The following is a 20,137-nucleotide window of genomic DNA, read 5'->3' as shown; positions in this document are numbered from 1 at the left end:
CTCATATGTACCAATCTTCTTTTCCTTTAAAGAGTTCTGAGCAAGAAAAGAAACTGGTGATGGTGGAAGTAAATCTGCCCCTTGGAGGATTGATGAACCTCTGATTTCGGTGTCCACCATGGCTGGCAGACTCTATTTCTAATGTTCCCTAGGCCCTTTTCATGCCTAGATCATCCTGTAAAACTCTGTGATAGGCTCTATTTTAAGTTCTAAAGGGTTAAATCTAATATCTTTAATAAATAATCTGTAGCTACTGTGTCCCACCTGTGGAAATCTATTACCTGCTAAAAAGCTACAGGATATACATGTTGTATGTCATGTTTCTGTTTATGTGCTTGTGTGTGTATCATGTACATTGTATCAGGATTGGCTTATAGATAAATGTGTACTCATAAACTTAATGAATGAATTTAAATGTCTTTCTGTTCACATGACTTAAAAAAAACTTTAACAAAAAATGTCAATCTAATTGGTAAGAGTAAAGATGCCTTTAAAATTACTAACCCACACATTTTTTTCTAGATGGTTGAATTAGGGGAAGTTTGGTTTTTTGCCTTCCAGGCATTGACTGGGATACAATTTTAAGAAAGGAAAGAAGGAAGGTTTTTTGGTTTGGGGGATGGGGTGGTTGCACTGAAGATTCAGTCCCAGAGGTTATAATTCTATGTTAAGAAAGAACAAAAGGTTTTTTTTTGGTGGGGAGGTACCAGGGATTGAACCCAGGGGCACTCGACCACTGGGTCACTCTCCCAGACCTATTTTGTATTTTATTTAGAAACAGAGTCTCGCTGAGTTGCTTAGCGTGTGGCTTTTGCTCTGAGGCTGACTTTGAACTCCTGCCTCAGCCTCTCGAGCCACTGGGATTACAGGCATGCCACCGCTCTGGCCACAGGCAGAACAAAAGATTTTTAAAGAAGTTATTCAAGGGCTGTATCCAGGTGTTTCCCTGGGAGGAATTGGGATTCACTTTTAAATTTGGGAGAAAACTATTTCTTTGAGTATGTGCTTGACTTGTGATGGGAAAGGCGAGGTTTTGTTCCCTGCCCCCAGGTTGGGGAGGAGAAGGGAGAAAAGGAAAAACAAAACGTGTCAGTTTTAAAATAAGCCTTGAATTGTTTCTACAAAATAATTAAAATGTGATGTCCATTACTTCTAGGATTTTTCTTCAGCAGGAAAAAGATGGCTTATAGTGTTAACCAAATTTGTCTGATACCTTGGTAATAAGATGTAATGTGTATTGTGTTATTTGTCAAAGATCCACTTTACCTGAGATAAGTCTCTGCCTCCACCCTACTCCATGTTAGGATGACTCCAAAGTAGGCTAGATTTAAGCTTATTTAAAGTTGTGTTCAAAGGATAGATTTTTGTTGTAAAGATTACTGTGATCTCCTTTTGTTAGTCTCTTAAAGAGAATTCAGCTTTATTATTATCAATATACGATCATATTTCTGCATTTGTCTTGGAAATAACGGACAAAGGAAAAGACAATTCATGAGTAAAGACTTTGCAAAAATTAGTGTTTAATTTTGGAAACTTCCTGTCTGTTCAGTTGACACCAGCTACTGATAGTTTTATGTCCTAGGGAGTCTTTAAACTAGGAGATGCTAAAATCTCAGATTACAGATTTCTAAATCTTAGGAAGGAAAGATTGGAGAGCTTCTGAATTTAGAGATGCTCCAGTTAGAGATGTCTTCTTTGTAGACATATCGGAATATTACAAATTCCAAACAGATTTAATCCTCAAATGTTTTACTTGTCCTAAAATAATCTGTCCACAAGTATAAAACTAAAAATAATAAATTATTTCCCACTGTGGGAATTGGTAATAAGAAAGTGTATTCCATGAAAAGAAAAAAAAATTTTAAATAAAATGTTATATAATAAAAATGTATTCTACTCTTTAAAACAAAACAACAACAACAAAAAAACCAAACAAGATTATTGTGATCTCAAAATAACCAAGGGATATAATACAAAACTAAGTAAAGTGTTAGGGAAATTATAAAAGATATGTAAGATTATAAGAAAGTTTTAAAGTAAAATTTGTAAAGGGTCTCATGTAATTGAGTTGATAAATTTATATGTCTTCGTGGAGGCAAAGTAGATACCAAAGATATTACTGTTGTTATAGAAATTATGTTTCTTGGTTCAAGGTTATTATACAAATTGAATATGTTTTTGGTCTAGTTAATTTCATTTTGAATTTTCCTCATAGAACTATAACTTTTGCCTGTTAATGTTTTAAAGAAGTATTCCTTCTAACAGGACAACCTAAGTTAATTTTAAAAGAAGCCATCACCTATATGACAAACAAAATGTAAGACTGAGTTCAATACTAATACTGACCCCAATTAAATGGAAGAGGTAAATAACTGTAAAGTTAAAGCCCAGTACTCCCACTGAAGCCAGATTTGAGGACAGGCAGTTAGTGTAGAATAGGGAATCTGGTCAAATCAGGGAGTGGAGGCCATTAGAGTCTGGGAAGTTAGAGACTAACCTCCCCCCTCCCCTGGGGAGATTGGAATGTCAGTGTCTCCAGAGTAACCTCCCCCCCTTTTTTTTTTGGTGGTGCTGGGGATTGGACCCAGGGTCTTATGCATGCTAGGCAAGCACTCTACCAACTGAGCTATATCCCCAGCCCCTCCAGGGCCCTTTTGATCACCAAGGTTACCTGCCTAACTACCCCTCCCAGAATGCTGCAGGCAGGGAATTGCTATCCCCTGGGCCCCTACCTGAATCTCCATTTGGCCCTTTCCCCTGCCATCTGCTGCTCACCTTTTTTGCTATGTCACTGTCAACTCCTGGACCTAGTCATGTAGGCAGGAAGGAGAGATAAGAGGGGAGAGAACAAAAGAGATCCTAATCTATAAAAGATGTAGGGTGCACTCACTTCTTGTGATTCTAGAACATCAGTCATGGCCCCGTTCTCCCTCCCAGGAGAAGTCTGTGTTACTACTTTTAAATAAAATCTGTTTAATATATGCTTGTCTTGGGATGCTTCTCTGGTTGTTATACTTCAGTACCTGAGGAAGCAGAACTCGTCACTGGTGAATGGCAGTATAGCACACTTTAATTCTGGTGAAACTGGTGGGCTGGGTGTAAAGGAATTTAAGGGCTAAGGAAAAATTGCCAATATTTGGCTCTCACCCTCTGAGGTCAACAGGACCCAGGGAACAACCAGACTTCTCTGAGGGCTTTGTAGCTCTGGGTTACATGACTTCCTAATCAGGGGAATCAAAGGGACTCTGGAGAACAAGAAGTGCACATTCTGCAGTCATTAGAGAGGGAAATGTCCCTGATTCTTCCAAGGGAAGCCACATGTGGTCAGCAAGACCTGACCCATCCTGGCAGATGGCGCTAGAAAAACTAAGAGGCTTCTCCCAAGTGCCTGAGAGTGATCCCCTGAGGAATCTCATCTAACTCTTAATAATAGAAACAAACAAGGTCAATTTTGACCAACTTGATCTTAAATACCTGGCAGGACAGTATAACCAAAAGCACAGTCCTACATAGGCATTTAAGAGAAAAGTTTTTAATGTAACTAGAGATGTATATTTGTGTTAGTCCTCCCAAAATTAAGTAAAACTTGGAAGTTATAAAAAAAGGGGGTTTTATACAGGAATGCCTGGTTCATGAGTTTGTTCTGAGTCAATTTAAGACCTACAAGTCTTCCTAACCTCCTACAGTTTTTTTTCTTTTCTTTTTTTTTTTTTTTTGCGGTGCTGGGGATTGAACCCAGGGCCTTGTACTTACAAGGCAAGCACTCTACCGACTGAGCTATCTCCCTGGCCCCCTAAACTCCTACATAGGCAGACTTGTTCTGTGTTTTTGGGTATCTGGTTTTTTTGTTTTTTTGTTTTTTTGGCTTGTTTTTTTGCTGGCATGATTATTATAAACTGCTGCTCAGATTCTCCTCCTGGAATTTTCAATTCATTACTTCCAATGTGATAACTTGGTTTTAATCAAGAGCTGGAAAGAAGACAATCTTCCACTAAGCTGGAAAGGACCTTAGCAAGTGCTCCTGATGGAATGATTATCTTAACTGCTAAAAAGGGAGAGAATTCATTACCAGGGATGATTTCCACCTCAAAAAGTTTATATCTAGGATAGATGATGATACCAAAGGGTGCAATGAAAATGAAACCAAAAGGTATAAAAAGAAAAAGGGGATTTAGGAGAAATAGAAAGTCTGGTGGTCCATTTTCAGAATAGTATTTAGTCTTAATTGGATTCAATTGTAGCCCTTCCCTTTTGCCCGCCCTATTTCTAATATTAGCCAATTGCATAGACTGTAACCCCGAACTCCTCCAATCGGAGTGAAGGGCAGCACTGCCTGAAATATAAGCAGGTGAACTGCCTGTCCAGGTATAGCAGGTTCCAGTAGTGTGCTGCCCTTCTGCCAGAAATAAAGGTTTGCCTTGCCCACCCACTTCCCAGCACGTGTTTGATTTCTTGTGGCACTTTGTTGTTTCTAACAATACTCATACACACACACACACGTACATTTACTTTACATCTATCCATCTATCTATATCTATATGTATACATGTGAATATATGTATGAATTTATACTGGCATTTTAGATTTCAATCCAACACCAAAGGGTTCTTTTTTGACTCAACTCTTACTTGTATCTCCTTTCTCCAACAGTGAGATATATGGATGTCCTAATTCGCAATATATTTATTAATTTGCTCAATCTTAGTATACATATAAAGTAGTCTCAGAACTGCTAGTTCATTTCCTTGTGAAAAATAAAGTTACTAATTAGAGTACAATATTTTTACACAGTTCTTTCTTCTTTTAGTTTTACCCTGTGGCTTCTGGCAGGGTCGCTCCCGGAGGAGTTCCTGGGTCAGGATGGGATCTCAGGCCTCTATGTTACTGAGGAATGAAGAGTTGGAGGCAATTAAAAAGGAGACTGGCTTTTCCCATAGTCAGATTGCCCGCCTCTATAAACGGTTCACTACCTTGGACAAAGAAGAGAACGGAACTCTCAGCCGGGAAGATTTCCAGAGGATTCCAGAACTTGCCATTAACCCACTGGGAGATCGGATCATCAGTGCCTTCATTCCAGATGGGGAAGACCAGGTGAACTTCCGTGGATTCATAAGAATCTTGGCTCATTTCCGACCCATTGATGCAAAGAGCAAAGATGGGAATGGATCTGAACCACTCAATAGCCGAATCAACAAACTACGCTTTGCTTTTCAACTATATGATCTGGATAAAGATGACAAGATTTCCCGCAGTGAGCTGTTACAGGTGTTACACATGATGGTCGGAGTGAATATCCCAGATGAGCAACTGGGCGTCATTGCAGATAGGACCATCCAGGAAGCTGATCAGGATGGGGATGGAGCCATATCTTTCACGGAATTTGTTAAGGTTTTAGAGAAGGTGCAAATAGAGCAGAAAATGAGCATCCAATTTCTTGATTAAAGCACTGAGGTCGTATTGTTCCCTGCTCTCTAGTACTTAAGAACTAGAACTTGAGAGCGCTTTTGTCTACCAGCCCCACCTCTATCCTATCATTGCCCTTCCCCCAAATACTGCTGCGGCTATATGACAACCCCAGATAGTCTCTATCAACACAAAACTGCCTTGGTGTGAAGAGGGCATTATGGGATGTCTCTTCAGTATCCATTCATTGATTCTCCATTTCCAAACAGCATCGCCCTGTCCTATTGCTGAACGTCAGATGTCCATTTGGTCTGAGAAAGTGAGAGGAGTAATCGTGTTGGGAAACAACCAGCCAAGCTCTTTCATGGGATGTAGACGTGCTGCCTTCTCCAGTCAGGCTTCGGCATTGTCGCCAACTTTTCCCATGTGTTCTTTGCCTCCTGGTTCTGTCACCTAACCTACCCTTCACTTCGCCTTTCAGTGTCCTTGATTTTTATTAGCCCTCCAATCCCCACTAATTGATGGGGTACCCCAAGTTATGCCTATTAAATATTTCTAACTTGGAAAAATAGTTCTATGGTCTGCAAGTTTTTATTTACTTTGGCTCATAAATCAGTCTCTGGGATGTTTCCTCCCCAAGGGCTTTTTAGGAATCAACACTTATTTCAGAAGAATGTTACCTTCTCTTCCCTGCACTCTCTTCTGTCATCAAAGGACTGTTTGACAGAGATGGTCTTCTTTGAAAGTGAGGTGTAGAACCACATTTTCTAGGGTGGCTCACTCAGTTTGCTCTACCTCCAGCCTCTGAGCCTTTATATGCACACCTGTGTGGCAAATCTTGTTACTGCACTATAGATCCTTCAGAAAGCAGCCATGTGTTTGCTGGTTTGTTTGGAGCACCATCACCACCAGAATGGTGGCTCTAACCATGTTCCTGGGAACTTTCTCATGGGTTTTTGTAGAAGGAGGCTGGACACCCTAAAAAGCATCCCGCATTGACCCCTCTGTGGGCATTGCTCCTACTTAAGTGTTGTGAGAACTGGAATTCTTTTCATTTCATGTCCCAAATAGAGAGATTATTGCTAAGCAAGTGCTCAATTTCTCCCATCTGAGATTTAAAGATTGTCCTCCATATCTTATTAAGACTTTTCACTGGGCAAATGACTATGCTGGAAGCTGATGAGCTCCTAAAAGAAGTCCAAAGCATCAAATATATTGTAGGATAGTTGCCTGGTTATAATGGCTTCCTAGCTCCTCATGTAGATCATTGCTAATCCCTTAGAAACATGAAATCTGGCATTAGTGGTACAACCTGAGGTGGAACAGGCCTTTGAGCAAGCCAGAATACCTTCTTTGCCAAAGTCAGCTAAATTGTTTCAGGCTGTTGACATCCTAAAGTCTGTCTATTTAAGTCTCTTCATTCATATACCTACCCTTGGTCATCTTTCTCTGATCCATTACGTACTTGCTTGGTTGGGAAGGAAAATGTATACACAATTCTTCAGGAAGGGAATGGCTAAAGAATACCACAGCAAAGCGATGGACAATGGGTGGGGACCAGGGAAAGGATGGCCAGGCAGGATGACTTGAGTATATAATGAATGAGGAATTCTTTTTGAAGTGTCATTCTGACTTTGTGATCAAGTAATATAATACAGAGATTACATGAAAGGGAAGAATTGTCTAACAATCCTCTGTTAGTTACCTCATAGATTCTTTAACTTGTATATGTAAAGTACCTGAGTTCATAGCTTTTACCATTTTGGCTATATAGCAAACTATTTTAATTCATGGTTGTGCCTCATTGTTTCATTTAAAATGGTATCCATGGGTCCATCAACAAAACAAAAATGCTGTTTTCCATAGTTACTAAGGTTAGCTATTTCTTTGCCATCTTCTCTAGGGTAGTTTTGCTATTTATGTGTAATTGGGCTTATTTGTTACTATTTACTTTCAACTTGGGGTTCTCCTCACATTCTGACTGATGTTATTTATTTATGGGGGAGATATTATAACATTACCTGGGCTCTAATGAGTCACACAAAAAATATACTTAGAGAAATGTCACTCCCCCTTGACACTACTACTAACCCATTACCATTCCATCCTTTTTTTTTTTTTTGGTACTAGTGATTGAACCCTGGGAGGCTTAACTACTGAGCCACATCTCCAGCCCTATTTTGTATTTTATTTAGAGACAGGATCTTACTGAGTTGCTCAGCACCTCGCTGTTGCTGAGGCTGGCTTTGAACTCATGGTCCTCCTGACTCAGCCTCCCAAGCTGCTGGGATTACAGGCATGAGTCACCACACTCAGCTATTCCCTTATTCTTATTAACCCATCCCCATCTACCTCCTGTAGGTAAATCAGTGTCATTAATTTCTAGTTTATCCTTCCTGCAGCAATTTTGCTAAGTTTGTTTTGAAAATTTGAGTTTGTTCCAATGCGTGATTGATATGTTAAGAGAATGGTTTGAGCATAATGTGAATTTCACATTTGCTTATGCATGATTTCATACATGAGCAACTAGGTGAATGCAGGAACTGCACCCAGCTGAACTGACCTGTGTAAGAATACAACACTCGTGCACACACACAACACACACCCCACTACACACCTCAAATATCCATCAGTACCCCCAGTTTACCCTGTGTGTTAGGAGCCCATTTCCAGACTGGTGTTAACAACCTTCCCTTCAATTTCAAATAACCCTCCTTCCACTGCTTCTCATTAACTCACAACTGCAGCCTTTCTGATGCTCATTCCACAAGCAAACTTCAGGGTTTTTTCTAGGTGAAGTGCCAATTTATGATTGTATTTATGATTTATGCATTTCTTCCTTTTTTTTTTTTGTACTGGGGATTTAACCCAGGGTGCTTTGTCTTGACCACTAGCTACATACTCAGTCCTTTTTATTTTTTTAATTTTGAGATAGGATCTCACTAAGTTGTTTAGGGTCTTGCTAAGTTCCTGAGGTTGGCCTTGAATTTGAATCCTTCTGCCTCAGCCTCCCAAGTTGCTGGAATCACAGACGTGTGCCACCACATCTAGTTTACTTATGCATTTTTAACCATTTACCATGGTTCCTATCTGTGTGTGTGTGTGTGTGTGTGTGTGTGTGTGAGAGAGAGAGAGAGAGAGAGAGAGAGAGATAGAGAGAGAAGAAGTCTTTTACTGTTGTGACCCTAACTCTGCTTTCCCCATAAGCCTTTGGTTTTCATTGTGCAGTTTTGCATAGTAGGAGATTTTTACGGATGCATATGTTGCATTAATGCAGAAGTGACTATCCTTTTATGCAAATAAGTGGACACCTGTGTGTTTTCATCCTTTCTAACATGAAGGGTAGCACAGGATTGACACTCTTTTGGGTTTTGCCTTTTTCACTTAACAGTATGTTTCAAAAACCACTCCATATTAGTTCATAAAGATCTTCCTCATTCCTTTACAGCTACATTGTACTCCTTTATGTGGATGTCCTATTGTTTACTCCATCACTCTGCTATGTATATACATTTTGCTTGTTTCTAATATCTTGTAATTGTAAACAGTGGTGCAACGAATAAACTTTTTCCATTATTGGAAGTGTATCTTTAGTGGGATTGCTGGGGCAAAAAGTAAGTGCATATTTAGTTTTGTTAGATATTGCCAAATTGTCTTCCATATAGCTTGAACTGGAAATGGTGGACCAGCAATGTATGAGAGTACCTGGTCCCTAGGGTGCACCAACAGAATATGTTGTCATATTATTTAATTTTTGCCTATCTAATAGGTGTTAAATGGTATGTCAGTATTATTTACATTTCTAATTGTGAGTTTGAACAATTTTTATTAAGTTTAAGAAATATTCTTAGTTGGGCGTGATGGCATATGACCATAATCCCAGCAACTGGGGAGACTGAGGCAGGAGGATTGCAAGTGCAAAAGCCAGTCTCAGAAACTTAGCAAAGTACTTAGCAACTCAGTGAGACATTGCCTCTAAATAAAAATTAAAAAAGGGCTAGGGATGTGGCTCAGTGGTTAAGCATCCCTGGGTTCAATCCCCGGTACCCAAAAAAAAAAAAAATTGTTTTAAAAAATATCTTTCCTGAATTGTCTGTTTACATCTTTCCCCCATTTTTTCTTCTAGATTTTTGCTCTTTATCCCTCAACTTTTAAGAGGTATTTATCCATTAGAGATATTAGCCTTTTTTCCGTTGCACGTATTTCTCCCAGTTTTTCAGTTGTATTTGTATTTTGTTTATGGTGTTTGGGAAGCAAAAATATTCATTATTCAAATTTATCAATCTTTTCCTTTATTGCCTCTATACTTTGAGTGACTTAGAAAGGCTTTTCCTAGGCTGAGGTCAAAGAGTAATTAACCATATTGTTTTCTAGTATGTATATGGTTTCATTTTTTATACTTAGGCCCCTGGACCATTTGGAGTTTATTTTTGTTTATGGTGGGAGGTATGAATCTAATTAAACAGTTCTTAAAAGGTGTGATCTTAGCCCCACAGAGAACATTTGGTGTCTGGAGACACTTTGGGTTGTCACAAGTCATGAAAGAAGCGCTACTGGCCTCTAGTGGGTAGAGGCCTGGGATGCTGCTCAGCATGGCACAATGTACAAGGCCGCAACAACAGTGAAGAATTACCTGCCCCCAAATGTCAATAGTGCTGAGGTTGAAGAACTCTGATCAGATCTTCTGTTTTACCAAATGGCTAGTTGTTTTGTTCTGATAGCCTTTAAAACCTCCATTCTTTGCCTCAGTGATTTATGGTGTCACCTTTATCTTATGTTTTTATAAGTACTCTGGTCTATTAACTTAATACTTTATTCTACTGGTATATTTGTGTAATCATGTGCCAGGACCACACTGTTGTAATTATAGAGACTTTAAATATTTCTGAATGTCTTGTAGGGCTAGCCACCCTTGTAGGTTACCTTTTATGGTGTTTTCCTAGCTATTCTTGTATGTTTGTTTTTCCATAAACACTTGAGTATTATGGGGTCTCATTCCACAAAATAAAGCATATTGCTACTTTTATTGAAATTCTGTTAAACTTAAATTAACTTAGACCTGATTTATTTATAATTTTGAATTATTCTATCCAAGAATAGGGGATGTCTTTTTATTTGAGAAAGTCTAGTTTTGTGTCTTTAGGAAGTAAGGTTTTACACTAATCCCCAAGTATTTAATCTTCTTTGTTATTGCTGTAAATGGGATTTTCTCAAACATGAAGTCTTCTAATTGGCTATCATTTGTGTAATTGAAGGATATTGACTTGTGTGTATTGATACCCTGCTGCCTTATGGAATTCTTTTATTGCTTGAGTTAGTTTTATCATTGATTCTTTAGGATTTTGGGGTATACTATATATTTTTGGTGTAGTATCTTCAGATAGCTATGTTTACTTATTCTTCTCTAATTCTTTGGTTTGTTTGTTTGGTTTTTTTTTTTGGTGGTACTGGGGATCGAACTCAGGGCCTTGTGCTTGCAAGGCAAGCACTCTACCAGCTGAGCTATCTCCCCAGCCCTCTTCTCTAATTCTTATGCCTCTAACTGATTTATCTTGTCTAACTGTATTGATTAATACCTCAAGTACAATGCTAAACAGTAGGAAAGTTAGTGAGCATTCTTGCCTTCTTCCTGATTTTGATTTTAGCAGAAAGTTCTCTATTGGTTCCCCATTAAGTAAGGTACTGACTTTCTGACTAATAGATATACCTTAAAACTATGTATATAATATATATTTATATTCATATATTATATATACATATACATATTTATATATATGTATAATTTTATATATAAATATAAAGTGTCTTTCCAGTTCCTTGACCCATTTATTGTTTGAGTTCTTTGTATTTTTGGTGTAAAGACATACAGGCAATTAATAAATACATGAAAAAGTATTCAACATCTCTAGTAATTACAGAAATACAAATTGAAACAACTCTAAGATTTCATCTTACTCCAATTAGAATGGCTATTATCAAGAATACAAACAATAATAGATGCTGGCACGGATGTGGGGAAAAAGGCAGACTTTTACATTGCTGATAGAGTTGCAAATTGGTGCAGTCACTCTGGAAAGCAGTGTGGAGAATTCTCAGAAAACTTCAAATGAATTCACCTTTTGATCCAGTTATCCCACTCCTTGGTTTATACCCAAAATACTTAAAATTAACGTACTATAGTAATGCAGCCACATCAATGTTTATAGCAGCTCAATTCACAATAGCTAGATGTGGAACCAACCTAGAGGCCCTTCAACAGATGAATGGATAAAGAAACTGTGGTATATATACACAATGGAATATTATTCAGCCATAAAAAATAATAATATTATGGTATTTGCAGATAAATGAATGGAACTGGAGAATATCATGCTAAGTGAAATAAGCCAATCTCAAAAAACCAAAGGCCAAATGTTTTCCCTGATAAGTGGATGATGATATATAATGGCGGTGGGGGGGTGGGGGTGAGAGAAGAATGGAGGAACTTTAGATTATGTAGAGGGAAGTGAGAGGGAGGGGGATATGAAAAATGGTGGACTGAGATAGACAGACATTACCCTATGTACATGTATGAATACACGAATGGTATGAATCTACATTGTGCACAACCACAGAAATGAAATGATGTACCCCATTTGTGTACAATTAATCAAAATGCAGTCTATAAAAAATAAAAAAATAATATATAATATATATAATTTTAATTAAGTATCATTCAATTCCTATTTTCTTTCTTTTTTTTTTTGCGGTGCTGGGGATTTGAACCCAGGGCCTTGTGCTTAGCAAGGCAAACACGCTACCAACTGAGCTATATCCCCAACCCCCTATTTTCTTGAGTCTTTTTTTATTAAAAATAGATACTGAATTTTGTTTAAGGTTTTTCCAGCATCCATAGAGAAAATCATATGTGGTTTCCCTTCTTGGATCTAATAATATGGTATAAGATACTAATATATGTCCTAATATTGAACCAACCTTCCTTTCCTGGAATAAGTTCTATTTAGTTATGGTATATTAATTTCTTAATGTGGTGGTGTATTCTGTTTGCTAACTAACTTAGTGTTTTTGAATCAATCATGAGTGATATCAGTCTGTAGTTATCTTTATTTTTTATGGGCTGCCTTTTTCGGTTTAAGTATCAATGTAATATTTGCTTCTTAAAAGAAACAGGGAAGTTTTACTTCATTTTTCATGCTCTGAAACAATTTATACAGCATTGGAGTATACGGACTTTGGAGGTTTAATAGAACTCCTCTGGGAAACCACCTGTGCACGAGTCCTTAACAACTTCTATTTCTTCTATGGAAACTGATTTATTTAAGTTTATTAGTTTAATGACACCATCTTTTATCAGTACATCACAGTCCAGATGTCTTAGTTTACTTGTTGGCAGGGCAGTAATGCATCTTTCAATTTTTTCTTTCGTTTTTTTCTCCTTCATTCCTAGTTGCCAAAGGGCCTATTTTCTTTCCTTTTGCCTTTTGTTCTCGCCCAGAAGCTTTGCATATGGGAGGCTACTTTTGTAAATTATACATACTTTTAAATCTTCTTCCTGTATCTATTTAGATTTTCTTTTTTTTTTCTTTTTGGGTGCTGGGATCTATTTAGATTTTCCTAAAAGTATTCTCAGACTTAGGATAGATTTAATTTTTTCTGGTGGTTTTAGATCAATCTTAAGACCCACTGCTAGTTCCCCACTTCTGTATACCTTTGCTGAATCTGCCCTCCCTTACCTTATAACAAGAGGAAACATACTGATACTTGCATTTTCTTTTTACTTATCAGTTAATTTGGTGTTTGGGCATTCTTTGTCCTCAAATAATGCTGATGGGGTATTTTTGTGCAGTTTTATTTCCCCCATCTTGTCCTACAGTTGTTTTGAAGGAAACACTGGGCAATGGGAGGCTAGTATAGTACCATTATCTTCAGCAACCTGGAAGTCTCCGTGTGTATTTTGATTAAGAAAAATCTATTCAACTGCCTCTAACAAGCAGATTTCTGGCTATCAGCACGGTAAATCTAAAGACTATTGAGCACATAAAAGTACTGCTTCTTATCAACAAACACTGCATGGGCCACCCCTAATGGCTGGTATTAAGAGTGAAAATCCATGGTTGGATTTGCAGAGAGCAGGCTAACTGTTCTTGCTCTGGCAAAAGCTCCTTGTTTTGATACCCAATTGTCATTCTCATTTTCACCACAACCTAGACAAGGAAAATTCTCCAGGAATTCTACCTGGAGGCAAAAGAGTTAAAGTAAATGGGTTTTTGCTTAGTATGTGAACACATCCCACTGGGACACCCTTTTCTCTCCTTACCTCCCTCTACCCCCCCACCATAATCAGTATCCTGCCACTTACAAATTCATTGAAGCCAAAAGTTCAATCATGTGGACAGAAGTTGATCCCAGGCAATTTCTCTTTCATGTTGCCCTTGGGATAACATTTTTACAATAAACTTTTTACATTTGGCTCCCAGCCTTGCCAAACAACTCTTTAGACCCTTTACCACTCTAAAGCTGTTTTCTGTGATGAATTAAAGAAAAGGTTAAAATATTATGTGAAAATATGAATTTGGAAGCATTTGTTTGAATCTCTTCCCTGTAGCCCAGGTCCATAGTAGCTGCATGTTCCAAAGGAATGATTGGAAATTAATTTCCTAAAGGTTAAATATCTAGCAGGGCTGGTCTCTCTAATAGGAAACAAATATAGTCTGGCTATAAAATTTCAGAATGTAATAGTAGGATGAAAGAGATATTATCTTTTTAGGGATCCTTTCTCTGAAATCACCTCTTTTACCACTTTTACCAAGGGAGGACTCCCAGATGGGCTTTAATTAGATACACCCCTTGATTTTTCAGCTTGCAGGGTTTTAAGCTAAATTGGTTACTCCAGTTTCTTGTGAGCTCCCCTTGGAAAACTTCTGATATAGATTAACCAACAAGATACTAAGCATCCCTTCTTCCTACTTGTAGGACCTGTGGGGTTTAACTTTGGAGCCATTGCCAGATGTCACCAGACAGATGTCTCCCTTGGAAATTTAAAATATCCCATGGTCCTCTTAGGAGTTCACTGAAGTACCCTAGGGAATCTCAGCACATAGTTTGGGAACCACAGATATATAGTTTTATAGCCTTTGTTCCTCCCTCCCTCTCTCTGTCTGTGTCCACTATACACTCAGATATTTTTGTGATCATACTATAAACAATTTCATAAACTGTTTAAAACTCCCTGATCATGAAATATAAATTTTTCCATGTCATTATTCTATCACAATTTTTTATATTTCATTCATATATATTCATATGTATGTCAGGAATTCATTAAATTTAAGCTCCTATTGCTAGATACCTATGGTATCTATAATTCTCTTTTGCTATTAAAAACAGTGCCTTGATGAACATATTAGTGAATAAATCTTTACATATACTGATTATTGCCTTGCAATAAATTCCTATATATAGAATTGCTGAATCAAAAGGGTACAAATGTTTAGAAATTAGAGTTTTACCCTCTGAAAAGGATGTTATAATTTATATTTTCTCCAGTCTTAATTGCTAGTAAACATTACAGGTTTTTAATCTGCTGGGAAGAGTTTTAATATAAGTGATTATAGATTAGGATATCTAGGTATTTTAGGCACTGTGGTGGAAACTTTCACACATATATGATATAATCTTATTTATATAACATTATATTAAGTGTTAACAACCTTGTAAAGTTGAAATTATCATCCCTATTTTATGATGAAGAAATTTGGGATTCAGAAAGATACAATAATTTTTTCCAAATTATACAACCAAAATGTGTAGCTGGGATTTGAACCCAGTTAGACCTATGATCTTATCACTATGTCACAGATACCTCAACCACTTGAATGGCAAATGATGATGATGATCATCATCCTAAGGTCTGAAATTTCTGGAGTACTTATTATACATCAAGCACTGGTCACATTTTAACATGTCCAATTCTTAGTGACAAACCTATGAGGTACTATCTACTCTTATCCCTGTGATACTGAGATGATGAATTTCTCCAGGATCATACAGCTCATATGTGGTACAGAGCTGCTATTCAAATGCAGGCAGTTGGGCTTCAGGGATTATGCCAGTAAAGACCAAAGTACAATATAATAGCTGGTAGAGTTGTGGAAGACTACATCAGAATCTTATCATGAATGCTCTTTTTAAAGGAAGAAAAATGACTTAAGTCTCATAGATGAATGAATGAGAGTTACTATCTAAGAAAATGTCTATCCAGCAATTTTCTAAAAAAATACAAATCCAGGAATTTGGTTGCAAATGTCCTGTCCTTATATACCTGAAACTTTTATTCATTCTGCAATATCCAGCTTTGTAAATGGAATACATAGAACCATACTCTATCCAGGTCTGAGGTACATGACTTGAATGGAAATTCTTCTAATGAACTTGGTGACCCAAACTCCATTAGAAAACTGAAACAAAATTTCCCCAAGTTATTTAGAAATGCTAAGTATTATCAATTGAGATGGGCAAACTTTACAAAGTTGACATAAGTGTCTTATTGATGACCCTGTTTTATTGATGTTTGTTGGGTAAATGAAACACCCTCAGTGCTATTCATTATTTTAAGGCTTTCCTATAGTCTTACTTTGGTATTTAGATGTTATTAAAATTATGCAGATTATGAGAAAGGGTTATATTTTTATGTCGTTTCTGTAAACACTCAAAATTCTTCTCTCTTACCTCCCTGCACAAGAAACCCAACTTAATGAGCCACAAAACATGTTATAATGAATGGGAAAAATATTTTTAGTATTTTTATGCCAAAAATGCCTCATTAAAAACAAATGCTTCGGCAAGCAGATTTGAGCTTAATAAGAACTTCTGCTGAGCAGGGCCCTTTATGACAAATCACTAGCATGTATAACTGCTCTATCTGAAGAACTAGAAAACCATAAGAGGCTCTTACCTCCCTTTCTTATCCTTGGGCCGCATCACAGCAACGTAATGAGTGCAACATGACACTTAGTGTGCACCTAATGAGCACTGAAGGACATAGAGCCTACTGTCCAACTGCAAATAGGAAAAATGTCTATATATGTCCAATATCACTCAAAGTCTTAATGGATATGTTATATCATGAAAATCCATTTAGGTGAAATCTGTTTTCATCTGGATGTTTGCTTATCTTGGTACACAAATATTCTGCACTATTTTGCATATTGTATAAGCCATAAGGGTGCAGGGTTTAGAGTCATACAAATTTAATTTCAAATAGAAGCCTCAATTCGTTCTGACACTGTTTTAACTTCTTTAGACTTTGGGCCTCAAGTCAGAATAAGAAAGTAGAGTGCAGACATGTAGGCAGACAGTCTGGGCTGATCTGGTCACAGAAACCATTGTTCCTCACTTCAGTGACACTCATCTCAGAGGCATGAAGTACTCACTTGTCCCCACTGAGGCCCCAGAAAGCACTTCTGGTGTGACGCGTTTGCAGCAGCCGCTTGTAGTATTTGCAGGTGTTTTGAGTTGGGATCAGCTTCATCATCTGTGACCTATGCTTGGGGGCTCAGGCTGAGTTACAGCCGTATCCACCCCACCTGGGTAAGGGTGAAATCACCAATGGTGATGATGTCACCGGGGTAGCAAGTTACTCTGGAGAATTAGCTTCCTTTGTAGAATGGGAAAGCATGAAATGGTGACACAATTTCTCTTCAGGTGGTGATTTTCCACATCACTTAAGTTCTCCAGCTTTTCCCACTGAGTCGGCCATGTTATCACTTGACTAATAGCAACACTAGTTGTGGTTGACATTAATGGAGGTCTTACTTGGTGTCAGTCACTGTGCTAAGCTCTGTCACATGCCTTATCTCATTTCATCATCAAGCCCTGTAAACTCAATACTACTAATACCTATATTACAGATGAGGGAACTGAGGGCAAGGAAGGTAAAGAACTTACCCTACATTCTTTACCTTATAAGCAGAACTGGGATTTGAAGTAAATTTTTTTTCTGGTTTTAGATTTCTTAACTAGTATTCATTGCATTGTGCAGTCAGTCAATTACAAAATATGTTTGTATCCCCACTCTATTTCCCCAGAGAGGCGTGTCCTTTCAGAAATGAATAGGGGAAAATGTATTTATTCCCAAGAGCCATGATTTGCTCTCCCAGTTATCTCAGGCTCCCTCACTGGGAGGGAGGAAACTGACTCCCAAAATACTCATGTCTCCTGACCAGCAAGCGCAGGGCTGCAGTGACCATCAAGCTTACCGTTAGGAAGTGGCGGTCCTTTACCTCGCGCCTCCTCTGGCTGTGAGCTGGAGGGTAGGCTGGCAGTGGTGGAGCAGCTATGGAAAGAGGGACAGCAGCTCTCTGCTCTCGGCGATCACTTCGGCTCCGGTGTTCTGACAGGACAGAAAATACAGTAATACTCATAATCACTTAGCATTTTCAATTTCTCTTTCCCACTTGGGAGTATTAGCAAAAGGCAGTGAAAAAAAAAGTGATCTTTCATGAATCTAGATTGTTTATATACCAAATCAGATTTTCAGAATGGTTCCCAACTGAACTTTCACTTATGATCAGTTACTTAGATACGTCCATTGCAGTGGGTCCATCTCATAATCTTCATACAAAATGGCTTACTTCTGAGTTCAGTGTGCCTCATTTCAAAACAATATGAGTTTTAAAAATGTTGAGGATAATGGTGAAAGATCTGCTGCCATTCATGCTGGAGTGAAAGTAGAAACAAACATTAGAGTTCCCCAGGCTGGGCACTGGAGACAGCTCACACTGGCGCAGGGGAACTAATTGCTCTGGATTCAGGAATTTGTGTGAGTCAGTTTTTCAACTGTTGGTACCTGGAAATAGACCGTGGTGGGAGTATTTATATCACAGAAATTGGTAAGTGCCACACAATAGGTTTTTATTTATCTTATATTTTTTTCCAGAAAACTGGGTGACCAGCACACAATTGTAGCCATCTAAGCTCTGTCACCTATGCATGAAATTTAGAGTACTTTGAAATCCTGAACTCCCAGAGGAAGTAAGGCAATCCCAATGACAATATTTGTCTGATTTTGGAATAAAGCTATCATTTGAAAAAGCTAAGAAGTATCTATGTGTGGGATTAAGGGGTCCTGACTATATGCACTGAGATAAGTCCCTGTGTTTGATCCCAGCACCACACACACACATACACACTCACACACAGACTCACCCACATATACCAAGAACACAGTTTAGTTGTTTGGTATCTTATGTGCACCATCTCAACAACCCCACCAAGTGGGCACTAATGCTTTTCCTCTTTTGTAGATGACCAAACAGACTCAGGGAAGGTAAGTCACTATGGAGCTATGAGTGGTATAGCTTTAGCTCAGTGTCTTGCTCTTGACCCCTACTTGACCTGCAGGTACTGTAAGGTCCCACTATACCTCACTCATTGCAGCAAGATTTCTTGGGTTTGACACTCTTTAATTATAATTACATTTTACCACATTACAATTCTTTGAACACTGATACCTTAAAATAGAGTATTTGGCAATATGTAAGATAATACCAAGTTTTCTTTCTTTTCCTTAGCTAGGAAACAGAGCTAAGCTGAGCCTTCAGGTAATGTCTTTGCTCTTTCTCCAAAAGCCCTATTATACCCCTTGCTATGCCTGTGTTGATAAAATACCATCTCTCCATCTTTCAGCCTCTTCCACTAGAACTTGGTCCCTAGAGGAGAGAGACAATGTTTTATTCAACTTTTGATCACAGGGTCTACAGTGCCTGTGATACAATAGATTTTCAATAAGTGTTTGTTGAGTGGCTAAATTAACAAATGAAAGCTTTTATTAAAGCCTAGTTTTTTTTAAAATTGGAATGTATTCCATAGTCTATATTTATTCTATAATTATAATGGGCTTTGTTGGTGGTACCCTCAGTGGTAGGTGCCTCTCTGGGTCCCATTGCCTGTTTTGATCCACTTCCCTAATGTTGGCCTGATTCTTCTGATTCTCCCTTGCTTTATTCAGCATGCTGCCCCTCTAAACTAGGAACTAAGCACTCCGGAGCTTTCTGATTTCCATCCATGTCTCATGTTGTTGTCTGTGGGCCTCACTGCCTAAACTGCTGACTTGGTATCTGTGTTAGGAAAATGTGATAGTATCCTTCATCTCCAGTTGCTTGGGATTCTTTCCAAAAATGTTGGCTCCCATTTGCAATCAGAGGGAAGTCCTCCAAACCACGTAGGTGGTCTTTGCTAAATTGCCTCCAGAGTCAATGTTTATCAGGAAGACATTTTAAGATAAATGTCTTCCTTGTTAAAGTGCCCACCTCCAATGCCACCCTCATTTTTCTCTGCAAGCAGAGAAAGCTTTTCTAAATGGGCAGCACCAGAAAACCTTTTATATTTTAAAACTCATCAAGAAGAGTAGAATACAGGTATTATTGGTTAGGAAGACACAAAGGAGGGGAGGAGTCAGGAGAGAGATATCAACTCAATTTCCCATTCAATTGCTCCTCTCCCACACTGTCTTAAATATAACTTTTTCTTTGCCCTAGGCCGGGTGTAGGCAGGCTAGATTAATGACTCTTTAGTAACATTTTTTGCTAGTGGTGTGGTAGGGAGACTATATGTCTACTAGAGCCTGAAATTGCAGTATCCATACAGTAGAACCTTGGTCCTTATTCCCTTAGACCAATGGAACTTTGATCCCCGTCAGAAACTTGAAAGGAAAGGAAACATAAAATATAATTAT

At 38.1% G+C, this 20,137-nt stretch overlaps 2 protein-coding genes across 2 annotated transcripts in view; one reads left to right on the top strand and one right to left on the bottom strand.

The window, feature by feature from the left end:
- The window catches only part of Nhs (NHS actin remodeling regulator), a 332,024-nt gene that overhangs the window by 28,892 nt on the left and 282,995 nt on the right, over positions 1 to 20,137 (bottom strand). Inside the window, exon 3 of the mRNA XM_047535950.1 lies at positions 17,661 to 17,794. Within this exon, the coding sequence (XP_047391906.1) occupies positions 17,661 to 17,794 (134 nt within the window). The remainder of the gene's footprint in view (positions 1 to 17,660; positions 17,795 to 20,137) is intronic.
- Positions 4,861 to 5,442, top strand: LOC124972186 (calcineurin B homologous protein 1-like). Its single transcript, XM_047536460.1, has one exon. It carries the CDS (start codon positions 4,861 to 4,863, stop codon positions 5,440 to 5,442), a length of 582 nt encoding a protein of 193 aa, XP_047392416.1.

Source organism: Sciurus carolinensis, chromosome X, assembly GCF_902686445.1.
Source record: "Sciurus carolinensis chromosome X, mSciCar1.2, whole genome shotgun sequence".
Taxonomy (NCBI): domain Eukaryota; kingdom Metazoa; phylum Chordata; class Mammalia; order Rodentia; family Sciuridae; genus Sciurus; species Sciurus carolinensis.
The sequence above is the reverse complement of the archived record's forward strand: the minus strand, read 5'-3'. Positions and strand labels throughout refer to the sequence as shown.

What these genes read in the sequence shown, in the direction of transcription:
- LOC124972186 (XM_047536460.1), top strand. Translation starts at nt 4,861, where the DNA reads ATGGGATCTCAGGCCTCTATGTTACTGAGGAATGAAGAGTTGGAGGCA.